The sequence below is a fragment of the Megalobrama amblycephala genome, linkage group LG11, assembly GCF_018812025.1.
Source record: "Megalobrama amblycephala isolate DHTTF-2021 linkage group LG11, ASM1881202v1, whole genome shotgun sequence".
NCBI lineage: Eukaryota > Metazoa > Chordata > Actinopteri > Cypriniformes > Xenocyprididae > Megalobrama > Megalobrama amblycephala.
The window spans coordinates 276,994-292,117 of NC_063054.1; the positions used below are offsets into that span (position 1 = coordinate 276,994).

The 15,124-nt window shown below is 41.1% G+C and overlaps 1 protein-coding gene across 18 annotated transcripts in view; it reads right to left on the reverse strand.

Moving 5' to 3' along the window:
• The window catches only part of ptprk (protein tyrosine phosphatase receptor type K), a 188,701-nt gene that overhangs the window by 115,576 nt on the left and 58,001 nt on the right, over positions 1–15,124 (reverse strand). For all 18 annotated transcript variants that reach the window (XM_048208172.1, XM_048208186.1, XM_048208185.1 and 15 more), the window contains one exon: positions 9,118–9,389. In XM_048208172.1, the coding sequence (XP_048064129.1) occupies positions 9,118–9,389 (272 nt within the window). The remainder of the gene's footprint in view (positions 1–9,117; positions 9,390–15,124) is intronic.

Sequence of the window (15,124 nt, forward strand, 5' to 3'; positions counted from 1 at the left end):
TAAACTCCTTAGTTACTGCTTATTAATAGTAAGGTAGTTGTTAAGTTTAGGTATTGGTCATACAGAATAAGGCATTAATATGTGCTTTTAAAGTGTATGCAAGATAACAAGCAACCATTTAAAAGTGAGAATTGTTCCCCATACTAAAGTGTTACCTAATTTTGATTTCATTGTGATTTTAAAAAGCACTAATTACAGCACACTGCTGAGAGAAACTGCAATACACACATATAAAAAACAAGCACACGTTCACACTTTCCTCTTCCTGTTGGCATCATTTCACCAGATATTGAGCTCTGCGCTCTCATCTCTTCACCTGTCAAGAAGAGCACTCACACACACACACACACACACACACACACACACACACACACACACACACACACACACATTTGCATTGGCTGTGGTGATCATTACCACAGCTCTCTCTCAGTAAACAATGAGAGCGAGGAAAAAGCCTTATTGATGCCGATGTGATGCGTGGGGTGCGTTTTTTATTTTTTTATTTCGCGGGTCTGTCAGCGAGCGAAGAGCGAGATGTCCTTCATCATTTGGAGAGACGCGTGCCGAAATGTTTTTCCTCCAGAATAGACGTCGCTCATTCCAGCCCCTCCGCGTGCCAAGACTCCAGCGTACCGCCGGCCCATTAGGGGCAATATATTCCCGCTCCCCGAGAGCAGATCTATCAAGACTGGAGGATAGTTCATCTCTCTCTAGGAGTAATGTCTCAGTTTTGATTGTAATCTGTCATTTCTCCCTCTCTGAGCTTATGGAGATCACCCTGAAGCCGAGTCTCTTCAGACACTGTAACGGAGCAGATGACCTTCAATCTCTCTGATCAATGCCGGAGGAAACGACAGGGATCCAAAGAGTTACAACTTCAACTCAGTGACTTGCTTTTTGTTACTTGAGAAATATCAACAGTTGTTTACATTGTTTGTTTTCATTAACACATCTATTAACATTGTTTATTTCTCACATATATATATGTACAGTGGGTACGGAAAGTATTCAGACCCCCTTAACTCGTTGTTATATTGCAGCCATTTGCTAAAATCATTTAAGTTCATTTTTTTCCTCATTAATGTACACACAGCACCCCATATTGACAGAAAAACATTTTTGCAGATTTATTAAAAAAGAAAAACTGAAATATCACATGGTCCTAAGTATTCAGACCCTTTGCTGTGACACTCATATATTTAACTCAGGTGCTGTCCATTTCTTCTGATCATCCTTGAGATGGTTCTACACCTTCATTTGAGTCCAGCTGTGTTTGATTATACTGATTGGACTTGATTAGGAAATCCACACACCTGTCTATATAAGACCTTACAGCTCACAGTGCATGTCAGAGCAAATGAGAATCATGAGGTCAAAGGAACTGCCTGAAGAGCTCAGAGACAGAATTGTGGCAAGGCACAGATCTGGCCAAGGTTACAAAAACATTTCTGCTGCACTTAAGGTTCCTAAGAGCACAGTGGCCTCCATAATCCTTAAATGGAAGATGTTTGGGACGACCAGAACCCTTCCTAGGGCTGGCCGTCCAGCCAAACTGAGCTATCGGGGGAGAAGAGCCTTGGTGAGAGAGGTAAAGAAGAACCCAAAGATCACTGTGGCTGAGCTCCAGAGATGCAGTCGGGAGATGGGAGAAAGTTGTAGAAAGTCAACCATCACTGCAGCCCTCCACCAGTCGGGGCTTTATGGCAGAGTGGCCCGACGGAAGCCTCTCCTCAGTGCAAGACACATGAAAGCCCGCATGGAGTTTGCCAAGATGGTGAGAAATAAGATTCTCTGGTCTGATGAGACCAAGATAGAACTTTTTGGCCTTAATTCTAAGCGGTATGTGTGGAGAAAACCAGGCACTGCTCATCACCTGTCCAATACAGTCCCAACAGTGAAGCATGGTGGTGGCAGCATCATGCTGTGGGGGTGTTTTTCAGCTGCAGGGACAGGACGACTGGTTGCAATCGAGGGAAAGATGAATGCGGCCAAGTACAGGGATATCCTGGACGAAAACCTTCTCCAGAGTGCTCAGGACCTCAGACTGGGCCGAAGGTTTACCTTCCAACAAGACAATGACCCTAAGCACACAGCTAAAATAACGAAGGAGTGGCTTCACAACAACTCCGTGACTGTTCTTGAATGGCCCAGCCAGAGCCCTGACTTAAACCCAATTGAACATCTCTGGAGAGACCTAAAAATGGCTGTCCACCAACGTTTACCATCCAACCTGACAGAACTGGAGAGGATCTGCAAGGAGGAATGGCAGAGGATCCCCAAATCCAGGTGTGAAAAACTTGTTGCATCTTTCCCAAAAAGACTCACGGCTGTATTAGATCAAAAGGGTGTTTCTACTAAATACTGAGCAAAGGGTCTGAATACTTAGCACCATGTGATATTTCAAGTTTTTCTTTTTTAATAAATCTGCAAAAATGTCAACAATTCTGTGTTTTTCTGTCAATATGGGGTGCTGTGTGCACATTAATGAGGAACAAAAATGAACTTAAATGATTTAAGCAAATGGCTGCAATATAACAAAGAGTGAAAAATTTAAGGGGATCTGAATACTTTCCGTACCCACTGTGTATATATATATATATATATATATATATATATATATATACACCGATCAGGCATAACATTATGATCACCCTGACCCGTGGAGGCATGGACTCCTCTAGACCCCTGAAGGTGTGCTGTGGTATCTGCACCAAGATGTTAGCAGCAGATCCTTTAAGTCCTGTAAGTTGTGAGGTGGATCCTCCATGGATCGGACTTGTTTGTTCAGCACATCCCACAGATGCTCGATTGGATTGAGATCTGGGGAATTTGGAGGCCAAATCAACACCTCAAACTCATTGTTGTGCTCCTCAAACCATTCCTGAAGCATTTCTGCTTTGTGGCAGGAGCATTATCCTGCTGAAAGAGGCCACAGACACCAGGGAATACCGTTTCCATGAAAGGCTGTTCATGGTCTGAACAGTGCTTAGGTAGGTGGTACGTGTCAAAGTAACATCCACATGGATGACAGGACCCAAGGTTTCCCAGTAGAACATTGCCCAAAGCATCACACTGCCTCCGCCGGCTCGCCTTCTTCCCATAGTGCATCCTGGTGCCATGTGTTCCCCAGATAAGAGACGCACACGTACACGGCCATCCACATGATGTAAAAGAAAACGTGATTCATCAGACCAGGCCACCTTCTTCCATTGCTCCGTGGTCCAGTTCTGATGCTCACGTGTTCACTGTTGGCTCTTTCGGCGGTGGACAGGGGTCAGCATGGGCATATGCAGCTCCATACACAACAAACTGATGCTCTGTGTATTCTGACACCTTTCTATCAGAACCAGCATTAACTTCTGGAGCAATTTGAGCAGCAGTAGCTCGTCTGTTGGATCGGACCACATGGGCCAGCCTTCGCTGAGCCCATCTCCGGTTCACCACTGTTCATTCCTTGGAGCACTTTTGATAGATACTGACCACTGCAGACCGTCGAACACCCCACAAGAGCTGCAGTTCTGGAGATGCTCTGATCCAGTCGTCTAGCCATCACAATTTGGCCCTTGTCAAACTCACTCAAATCCTTACGCTTGCCCATTTCTCCTGCTTCTAACACATCATCTTCAGTTCCACCCATGTACTAATTTCACCCTGAAGCTGACGTGTTAATTTAAACTTTAAACATGTAAGTTTATCAAATTTGAGCACAACCATTATGTGTGGAAAGAGTACTTAGTAGGCTACTCTATCAAAAGAGTAAACAGAGCTACAAGCCAAGAATACAATTAATACTTTTCTTAAGTGTTTCTTTGAACAAAAGATTAAGTACAAGTACATGCCAAATATAGACTTACTTTTCAGCATAAGCCAAGTACACTTAAGTATAATTTTCTTAAGTATATCTCTGATAAATGCACCTAAAGTATACTCTTATTTTTAGCTAACAGCACACTTGAATAAATGTCTTTTTTATGTAAGGGAAGCATTGCTTTCCCTGCTGTGTTTCCCTGAAACCCACCGGCTGAGTGCGGCCAGAAAAGTAAGGAATGATCGAGAGACACGGACCACCTCATCCCAGAGAAGATCCCACATTAAATCAGAGCAATAGAGTGAGTGTGTGTAATCAGACTAATGACTTTAAGAACATGTCATTATCTGGCCAGACGACAGGAAAACACACCATTCTCCAGTCGACGCGAGACTCAAACACTCTACAGAGAGAAATAAACAAGAAGGGAAGATCTGGAGAAAATTTAGATGTGTTCCTTACACAATAACAGCATACGGGTTAAATGATGGTTTCGATTCTTTCTTTATCATAGTATAAGCTCAGAGCAGGACACGTCTGAGTGTGTGTGTGTGTGTGTGTGTGTTCTCATGAGGGTGGGATATCTCACAGTGTTAGTCAAACCTCGGCCTCACGGTGGCACATCGACGGGAAAACAGCTTAAAACAATAACAAACATCTGTATGTTGGAAATCCCCACACTGATACGAATACACACACATGTGTGCTTGTGTTTCTCACCTAGACAACTGCTGGAAAAACCTTAATGAAGATTTGCTCCACATGAAAATGAAAAATGCCAAAAACATTTGAAAGTAAATAGTGTTATGGAATAATAATGTGTTTCTTGTTAAAACCCTCTACATAGTCAGGTCAACATGTGTGTGTTTATGTTGGTTAGTGAAGCTGAGTGAGGAAAGTAAGATATTCTTGTGTATCATATGCAGAGGACACACACACACACACACACACGAGTACATTAATCTGAGCTTTCGACCACTTATAAATTACTGCTATGCTGGACACAAGATAAAACAGTGTGTGTGTGTGTGTGTGTGTGTGTGTGTGTGTGTGTTTGTGTTGACCTTGACTAAATGTGAGCTCTCAACACTATCACTAAACACCCCCAGACTTTATATAACACACACACACATACACACACACCCTCTAAATCATTCCCCTCACACCTTCTTCCGAACCCCTCCGGGATCTCCTGGCCTGAGGGATCTTGTTTTGGGAGAAGGTGGGAAATCGGCATTCACACGGAGCTGTGAACCCTGGGAAAAGTGTGAGACCTTCTTTAACCAATGGCTAGAGGCACTCAATGAACTGGTGGTCAAAATATCCTTCACCAGTAGTTGGGGAAATTGAATTATCATCAATACAGGCAATCATTTTAGCATACATTAATAAAGTAAAACATATTTTAACCATGAAATTCATGTCTGTGAATCATGAATGTAGGAAAAAGTCGGCCAGATGTGATGAACCTGAAACCACGGCTTGCTTTAGACAATCAGTCAATTAGTCGCTCAGATAACCGAGCAGTCAGATATAATTTTGCACATTCATAATTACACATAAAAATACTCCCTATAGTTTGTGAGTTAAACAAATGTACGTTGTTTAAAGGATTAGTTCACTTCAGAATTAAAACTCACCCTCATGTCATCCAAGATGTTCATGTCTTTCTTTCTTCGGTCGAAAAGAAATGAAGGTTTTTGAGGAAAACATTCCAGGATTTTTCTCCATATAGTGGACTTCACTGGGGTTCAACGGGTTGAAGGTCCCAATGTCAGTTTCAGTGCAGCTTCAAAGAGCTCTACATGATCCCAGACGAAGATCGTGTCATTCCTCAAAAGCTCTTTGAAGCTGCGCTGAAACTGACATTTTAATTCAGAAGTGAACTAATCCTTTAAAAATAACTGATTAGGACACTCTTTTTCCCAGTCATCTCAATGGCAAAAACTGTCCCAATCAACCTGAATTCACTATATTTAAAATACATGAGACTTCACAAAACAAGAAAACGAGTCTAGTAAGTCATTGAGTTGATCAGCAAGTCTGAAACGAAGCCAAAGCCTCCTATTTTCTTCTTATTTCTTGTTCTTAAGAAAATATTTGAGAATATTTGACATTTCTTTCTTAGACCTTCATAAGAAATGTTAATGTTAACTAACTGAACATCTCTAGCATGTCAGCAAATTAAAAAGCTATAGTTAAGAGTCAGATCACCAATGAGCAGAGATTTTTTGTCAAATGAGTGGTTAATTAATTAGCCAAATGATTTAGCTGAGAGGGTTAAAACAGCTGAGGGTTTGCATCCTCAAAGAACATTATTGAAGAACACATCATAAGCCAGAGAAACCACAAAGGAACACGAATGTTATTTGGTTTAGAAGAAATAAAAGAAAAACAACTCCTCAAGTTTAACGACCGTGGCTGATATTCAATCATTCACGAGAACTGAAGGATGACCAAAGGAACACGTTAACTCATTCCCTTTGACAACACTTCCTCAAAAGCTTCAGTTCTGCGCTTTGGCGTGATTTCAGACAATCTGACATTGAATAATTAAAAGTAACCGAGGGCAGGTGTCCAGCTCATTAAGCGAGTCCGTTTGACGTGGCGACTAACGATCCGATCGGGGAAGTGCGGCGCTCTCGAGGGAGGATGAAGACTCCCTCAGGGGTTACGCATAAAGAAAACAAAACCAAAGTGAATCAGGTCTTAAGCTAAAATAAACTGGACTCCAGCAACAGATCCGACTCATCAGTGCCTAATTAAAGGGGACAAGAAATAACAAGCCCACACCAGGGTTTAGAGATGGACTGTGAGCGAGAGAGTGTAATAAAGGGACGTAACATGCCTGGACTCATTAGAAGGGACACGTCTCCGGGGCTTTAGGGGGGCAGCAGGTGGAATATACTCTATACTGTGAGAAATCAAATCCAGTCATGAAGAAACAAGCCCTCCTCCTCCCTATCTATTAGCTCGCCTCTGAAATATCATGCAATATTAATCACAGCAGCGTCTCCTCACACCGTCTCAATCCTCAGAGCGAGACGTGTAATGCGTGCGGACGGCCAGTAGAGGCCCTCCAGGTGTGTTTACATTTAGGGTTGATAAAGCTGAAGCAAACAGACGGCCACTATAAAGTCTACAGAGACTGCGCCCTACACGCTCAGAGAAACTGTATCGTCGCAGTGTTTAAAATTCTGTCTCTCACGCTGAAAGACAGACAGAGGCGAGATCAGTCAGGACTCCCAATTAGTCTGAACACAGACGGAGGCTTTCAGTATTCACCGTCACACACACACACACACACACACACACACTGAAGCAGAACGACCCGTCAGATCATACACACACGGCAAACATTGACACACACACACACCCATATTCAACAGTGATTAAAACAATAGAGAAGAGAAGAGAAGAGAAGAGAAGAGAAGAGAAGAGAAGAGAAGAGAAGAGAAGAGAAGAGAAGAGAAGAGAAGAGAAGAGAAGAGAATGTTCATTTATAAACATGTTAATACATGTTCATTTCCAACATATTTTGGTTCATTTTAAGTAGTCAATATAGTCATCAACGCGTTTTCACAAGATGTAATATAAGTCTAAGGTGTCCCCTGAATGTGTCTGTGAAGTTTCAGCTCAAAATACCCCATAGATTTTTTTTTATTCATTTTTTGAACTCCCTATTTTGGGGCATCATTAAATATGCACCGATTCAGGCTGCGTCCCCTTTAAATCTCGCGCTCCCCGCACCCGAGCTCTCGACTGCCTTAAACAGCATAAACAAAGTTCACACAGCTAATATAACCCTCAAAATGGATCTTTACAAGATGTTCATCATGCATGCTTCATGCATGCGTCGGATCATGTGAGTATAGTATTTATTTGGATGTTTACATTTGATTCTGAATGAGTTTGATAGTGCTCCGTGGCTAAAGCTAACATTACACACTGTTGGAGAGATTTATAAAGAATGAAGATGTGTTTATGAATTATACAGACTGCAAGTGTTTAATAATGAAAATAACGACGGCTCTTGTCTCCGTGAATACAGTAAGAAACGATGGTAACTTTAACCACATTTAACAGTACATTAGCAACATGCTAACGAAACATTTAGAAAGACAGTTTACAAATATCACTAAAAATATCATGATATCATGGATCATGTCAGTTATTATTGCTCCATCTGCCATTTTTCGCTATTGTTCTTGCTTGCTTACCTAGTCTGATGATTCAGCTGTGCACAGATCCAGACGTTAATACTGGCTGCCCTTGTGTAATGCCTTGAACATGGGCTGGCATATGCAAATATTGGGGACGTACATATTAATGATCCCGACTGTTACGTAACAGTCAGTGTTATGTTGAGATTCGCCTGTTCTTCGGAGGTCTTTTAAACAAATGAGATTTATATAAGAAGGAGGAAACAATGGTGTTTGAGACTCACTGTATGTCATTTCCATGTCCTGAACTCTAATTATTTAACTATGCCGAGGTAAATTCAATTTTCCATTCTAGGGCACCTTTAAACAATATTTGAGTTAAATATATCTACCCAGCAGGTTGGGCAAACATTTAACCCAATCGCTGGGTTTGTCCATTTTCAACCCAACTTGAGTTGTTTTTAACCCAGCAGTTTTATAGTGTGCAGAAAAGCTGAACAGAACCGCTATATTCCCATAAATCAGCTCGGAGTCTGACGGACACACTGCCTACAACACAAACATCCATTGTGTTCTTCATACTTTCGTTTAGCGGGCTTGACGCCAGGAATGTGTCAGCACATGGACTTCAGGAGTTACGACAATACAAGTAAACACCTCTTTTGGATTTCTAGCTCAGGGTTTGAGGTGAAAGTCTTTAGAAGATTGCTTCAGTTTAAAGCCCAATATACTTCGAGCGAAATCAAAGATGAACTGGTGTGACGTCATTTCAAACTAAATCTGGCCAAAGCGAAGTTTGTTTGGAGTTCGTTTCAGGAGTTCGAAACATCGTCAAAGAAAAGTGTGCACCAACATCCACATCACTACGATCAGGTGCTTTCTGAACTGCTGTTTTCTCACCACTGTTATATTTGTTGTGCGTTTTAGTCAAGTTCAGCACATATTTACATATTCATCTCTCAGTAGTGTGGATGACGTCGCTAACAGTATATCACTGCAAATGTATTTCAAACTTCTTTTTACCCACAAGCAACAAAGTACTTCACCACAAGTATATCGGGGCCTTCTGCATCTCCATGACCTGATCAGATAAACACATTCAAAACAAGCCACATCTTCTGATTGGCTGAGAGATTTGCATACCTGATACTCATTGGGCCAAAAGGTGCTGACAGCGAGCTCCGCCTTCATCCAGTCTCTGCCTGTGCAGGAAGTGACGTTCCAGATGGGGTTGGCCAGCGGCCCTTTATTGACCTTCACCAGGATGTTGAGTGTCCCGGGGCTGGAGCCGTCCGGGCAGTACAGCAGATAGTTGAAGTCGATGCAGTGAGTGTCGTTTTCCTTCATCACGGGCAGCTGCAGGCGAGCCTTTTCCCCGTAATCGTGCTGTGAGGTGTCCACCATCATGTACGAGCCTGGAAGAACGGAGAGAGGAAACACGTGTCATAATGCATTCTGGGATCAAAGAATAAATGATTCTTAAAATCCCAAGATCGCTGCATGACATTACGGCTGAAATATTCCTAAATGAAAGCTGTGTAGATAGAGAGCGTCAGGGGTCCCAGCACTGAGCCCTGAGGTACCCCGGTGATGAGAGGAGTACGTCTCGCTAGGACATCATTATAGGATATAAACCAGGAAAGTGCTGACCTGGACAAAATTAGAAGTATAAAAAGATTCTTAAAATACCAAGACTGTTGCATGACATAATATTCCTAAATGAACTGAATGAAGGACGTGTGAAACTGAACTGAAGAAGATGCCTGCTTAGGTTTTGAACCAGACTTTGTGTTGTAATAAAACAAAAATAAAGAGTAAAGCAAATTTCACAAAGCCACACCAAGGGATGTACAAAATGTTGAGTGAGTATCACTTGCTAAAGAAAACAAATTGCTTGAGAAATCATGTGGGATTCGAGCTAGATATAAACTCAGACATGAGGAATACTTCTGAACTTCAGAATCAAAGACTCGTACTCTTGGCAGTTCGCCGTGTGCTGATTACAGAACGCTTTCATAATCACTCCACCGGCGAAATGGTTTCCAGCTATCGGCCAAGTCGGACAGGGCCATATAGGATCTGGTTCCAGTTCTTTAAGCATGTGATTGCACTGAGAGGAAACGATTTCAAATCCCAAACGCCCAGAGGATGGACATCAGGCAGCGAGAGGACAGACTTCACCACCATTTGTGCAAATGAACATACATCTGTTCATCTGTCTCTCCGCGGCCAGAACGAGAGATGACCAGCTCTCTCTCTCTCTCTCTTCTTTGATCCTCATCTTCTGTCAGTTGTTAGACATAAAGTCTACATGAAATCCATCCTATCTCCTGCCTAAATAAACACCCCCGGCCATGTTGTGTGCAGCTCATCAGGTGCATGTTATTCCAGATTCTTTCAAGTTTAATCATTTTTTCTGTCTCTGAAACTACTTTTGACTATTTGTTCTGATGTAACCATTAGTCATGTGGGTGGAGGAGGAAAATAATCTTACATAAAACATCGAGTCCAGACTCTTGGCTGCACTCAAGACCATCTCTGACAAAAACACACACCTGTGAGCACAGACTGGATGTTTATAAAACAAAATTATTCATCTATACATTCTGACATAAATTATTGCATTCGATGGGACTGCTCATGTTTTATGAATAGTATGTTTTATATTCACTACTGTTCAAACGTTTGGGCTCAGTAAGAATTTATCATTTATGAACATTTTTGATGCATTAAATTGATCAAAAGTGACAGTAAAGACATTTATAATGTTACAAAAGATCAAATAAATGCTGTTCTTTTGAACTTTCTATTCATCAAAGAATCCTGAAAAATAAAATGCATCAGTTTCCACAAAAATATGAACTGTTTTCTACATCGATAATAATCATAAATGTTTCAAATCATCATATTAGAATGATTTCTGAAGGATCATGTGACACTGAAGACTGGAGTAATGATGCTGAAAATTCAGCTTTGATCACAGGAATAAATTATATTTTACTATATATTCACATAGAAAACAGCTGATTTAATAAATGTAAATATTATTTGAACGCTGGTGTATTTTATCATATAATGAGGCTGTGATTTAACCTCTTCTCCATATCATGCATCAACAGTATATTATAGTAAATCCCAATGCTAGTGAATCCTAATGTCCACATTGTGGGCATTAAATGAGTTGTGAACGAAGTTTCATGTTGTCTTTGACGATATATTCTCAGAATAATATCATTTCCACAGTTTTATCAGTAACAGCTGAACATCAGTCTGCTCTAAGTGTTTTGAAACACTGTTGCTCGTCTTTCATTTCCACTGAAATAGCAAATGTCTAAAGCAGTGATCATTTAGATACAGGGAAAGCCGGTTTATTCAGGAGACAGATGTAATGGTAGAAGTTTCATTTGGGCTTTATTTGCAGATGAGGCACATCCATGAGATCTACTAGGAGCTGCTCTTCTCTGTGAGAACATCTGTTTCTCTTTCTCTCTCTCTCTCTACAGGTTTGGGTGAGCTCTGGGTGAAAGAAAGCCTCTTGCTTTTATAATACAGAGTTTGGATCAGACCGTCGGGATGCGGGAGACGGCGAATCAAATGCAAATTGGCCAAGATCTGCTGGCAACCCTACAATTTATATCTATCTCCTGATTCCACCGCAAAACTGACGAGCTTCACACAGGATTTTGAAAATCTCCAACACAAATGAGAGTCCTGACTGGTTAGACTAATGCCTGCATTTACTCATTCACTTATTTCCTTCATCACTTTCATCACTGTGAAAATATTGAAACTATTCAGAAAAGTATGCATAAATATTTAACAACTACCTGTCCTTTCTGTGTCTACAGCAACACTCTGCAGTATGTAGTGTGCATACTTATGTAATCGGTATATTCCCCGTGTATATTTGTCAAAATATGCAGTATGAATATCATTTATAGCCATACTGAAAGAGACAATGGATAATTCACCTCAGAACTTGAAAATAAATGAAAGGAGTGTTCAAACTGTGAACAAACAAATGTGTTCTATGACAAAGACTGTTTCAGTAAATGTGTTTTAATTATGTTAAAATGGTGTAATATTCATGAATTTGATTATGTACTTATCCATTTCATTGCGAGTGCAGTGCGCCTGCAGAGACTCCGCCCACATGCTCTTCTGATTGGCTGTGATTTGTGATTGATTTGGTTGCGAGTGCAATGCGCTTGCAGAGAGACTCCGCCCACACACTCTTCTGATTGGCTGCGATTTTAGATTGATTTGGTTGCGAGTGCAGCGCTCTTGCAGAGAGACTCCGCCCACACACTCTTCTGATTGGCTGCAATTTTAGATTGATTTGGTTGCGAGTGCAGTTCTCTTGCAGAGAGACTCCGCCCACATGCTCTTCTGATTGGCTGCAATTTTAGATTGATTTGATTGCGAGTGCAATGCGCTTGCAGATACTCCGCCCACATGCTCTTCTGATTGGCTGTGATTTGTGATTGATTTGGTTGCGAGTGCAGTGCAGAGAGACTCTTGATTGGTTGCAGAGAGGTTGCGACTCCGCCCACATGCTCTTCTGATTGGTTGTGGTTTGTGATTGATTTGGTTGCGAGTGCAGTGCTCTTGCAGAGAGACTCCGCCCACATGCACTTCTGATTGGCTGCGATTTTAGATTGATTTGGTTGTGAATGCAGTGCTCTTGCAGAGACTCCACCCACATGCTCTTCTGATTAGAATCATTATATGCAAATATTAGACCACAGAATGACACCATTGATGAATCACAATCAAGTATTTCAGAGAGAGCTGCAATAAAGTTAATGCATCCTGTGCAAACAGGAAGTTAAACTATCAGCTGTGTGTCTCAAGTAAGTGAATTGCGCCTTACAGCTGGATCACAGAGCAATTGCGAATGCAGCGGGAATGACTGGATCTGCTCCCGGGGAAAGCAGAGCGCTCACAGCGAGACACTAATGACTGCAGGTGAGAACAGCCATGTGCGTGTCAGAAGGTGTGTGTGTCCCGCCGCTTCCTCTATAAACGCCCGTTGGGTAATCATTCATTTCTTCCCAAAGGTCAAAGGTTGGTCACGTGAACTAACCGGCGTATCCAGATGGCACTACCGCTCAGCCAAGAGTTACTGGCAGAAAATGAAAGGAGTTCATGAGTGATTTTTGATTTATGTAAGCGCTGCCTTATGAACACGTGCTGCAGAGCTTGGAGAAGGTTTGTGTGCGCCGCTCGTTAATCACTTCAGTGTAACGAAGAAGAAAACGACGAGAGCGACGGCAGAAGGCTCGACACATTAGACGGGCGAGTTTGGCCGGCTCTCAAAGCCACGAGAACACATGAACACGAGTGCTCCACACAAGCCCGGATCTGAGGTTGGGTTAGCGAGTACAGAGCGTGGTTTATGTTAGTGCGCAGCCCAGCGCTGGACAGAGAACTAAACCACCACACCACTAATGACACACATCTACACCCAGATCAACCTCAAACCTCACCACTCTCAAAGCTCTGCTGGCGCTAGTGAGCACACTCGCTGTCTACATAGGGAGCATCAGCAGAAATGGAACTCTAGATGACTGATCTGAAACGCTCTTCATGGGCAACACAATCAAAGCTAAACACGTTAATAAATATAAAGAGTACACACTTTAACGTTTCTAATAAAAAAATTCAGCGGTCAAATGATATCCAAGAGAGCAGGAAGGCTATACGATATCACACATGGAATAACATTTATATTTATTTTAAATAAGATTTACTAAATTTGAAATAAATTAGGGTCATTGACGAATAAGGTTTTTAAAAGTGTACAAAAAAAAAGTCATTTAGTTTAACCAAAATTTCGGTTTCACCGAATGACGATATTTTCAAACAAAGCTAACAGGCTGATATCTAGCAAAAGCACAATCAAACATTTTATATTTAGTACAAGTTTTTAAAATATTACAACATTTTCCATGTTTTATAGCGGTTGCACCGAATGACCTGATGTTTCGGGACATGTGTTTGATCAAGTGAAAACATGAATTTATCAAATTTAGTTACTTTACTTCATGACCATGTGACCTTTGCAGGTGTCTGAATGATGTCACATCCTGTCACATGATATTGACCGCATGACTTGATCCAAAATGGTCCCTTTATATCGGTTACTCCGAATGACATCAATGAAATTCATTTTTTCCGGACATTCTTTCTCATAACAAAGCAACGACTTCTACACATAATTTTAATATAATTTTGCTCTATGTTGATATATGATGTTATAAAATCATGTCAGAATAAAAAAAATATACATTTATTACATTTTAAGATATTTTAATCACAAATGAATGATTTCAAAATAAAAGTCTTGCATCCTCCACAATGAACACATGTATCGTTGCTTTGGCCAAAGAGTGTCTGTGAGTGAAATTCACTTTGAAATAACATGAATATTCAGATTTCTCTTCAGTGAAAGGTTTAACAGCTGTGATTGATTGGCCATCGTTGCAAGTAATGGAGGATATTTGTCAAAGTTTACGCCACAGAAGCGTTTGCCGCTAGTAAAACTGTCTCTATCGATCCTGTGGGATCATCACTGCAAATTTGCCACAAATGTAGTGCAAGATATCTGCAAAGAAACAGTTTTACTGCAGTACGTTTTATTGGACAACAATTTGCATACGCCCCTGAGTGCAAGGTGATGTCATCGATATTTCTGTTGTGTTTTTGCATAAAGAAAGAATTTTAAATGCATGTACTGTGTCTGCTAAAAGTGCACTTGCACACAGATGAGCGTAAAGCTAATAGACATGGACTAAAAGCCACAAAACTCCAATTTCATGGACTCTCTGAAGAATGGATCAGCTTGTGAGCTTTAAAAGACAGCAATTTACAGAGCTGCTTCACACAGAGGAAAATAGGGCAGCAGTTTTAAGAAAGTCTGAGATGGCAAAAAAGGACATTTACAATAACAAAAAAAAAAAGAAAAGAAATATTTCTCTCAAAAAGTAATTCAGCAAAGCTCACAAAAACACCACAAAATAACAACAGAAGACTCCCATTTCAGTTTGAACTCTTGCTCATTTCACATTTCTTAAAGGCACAGCCGCAAAAAAAAATGACCCGTTAATTCAAACGTTAATAATAAACATTATCAGCAGACCTAAAAGAG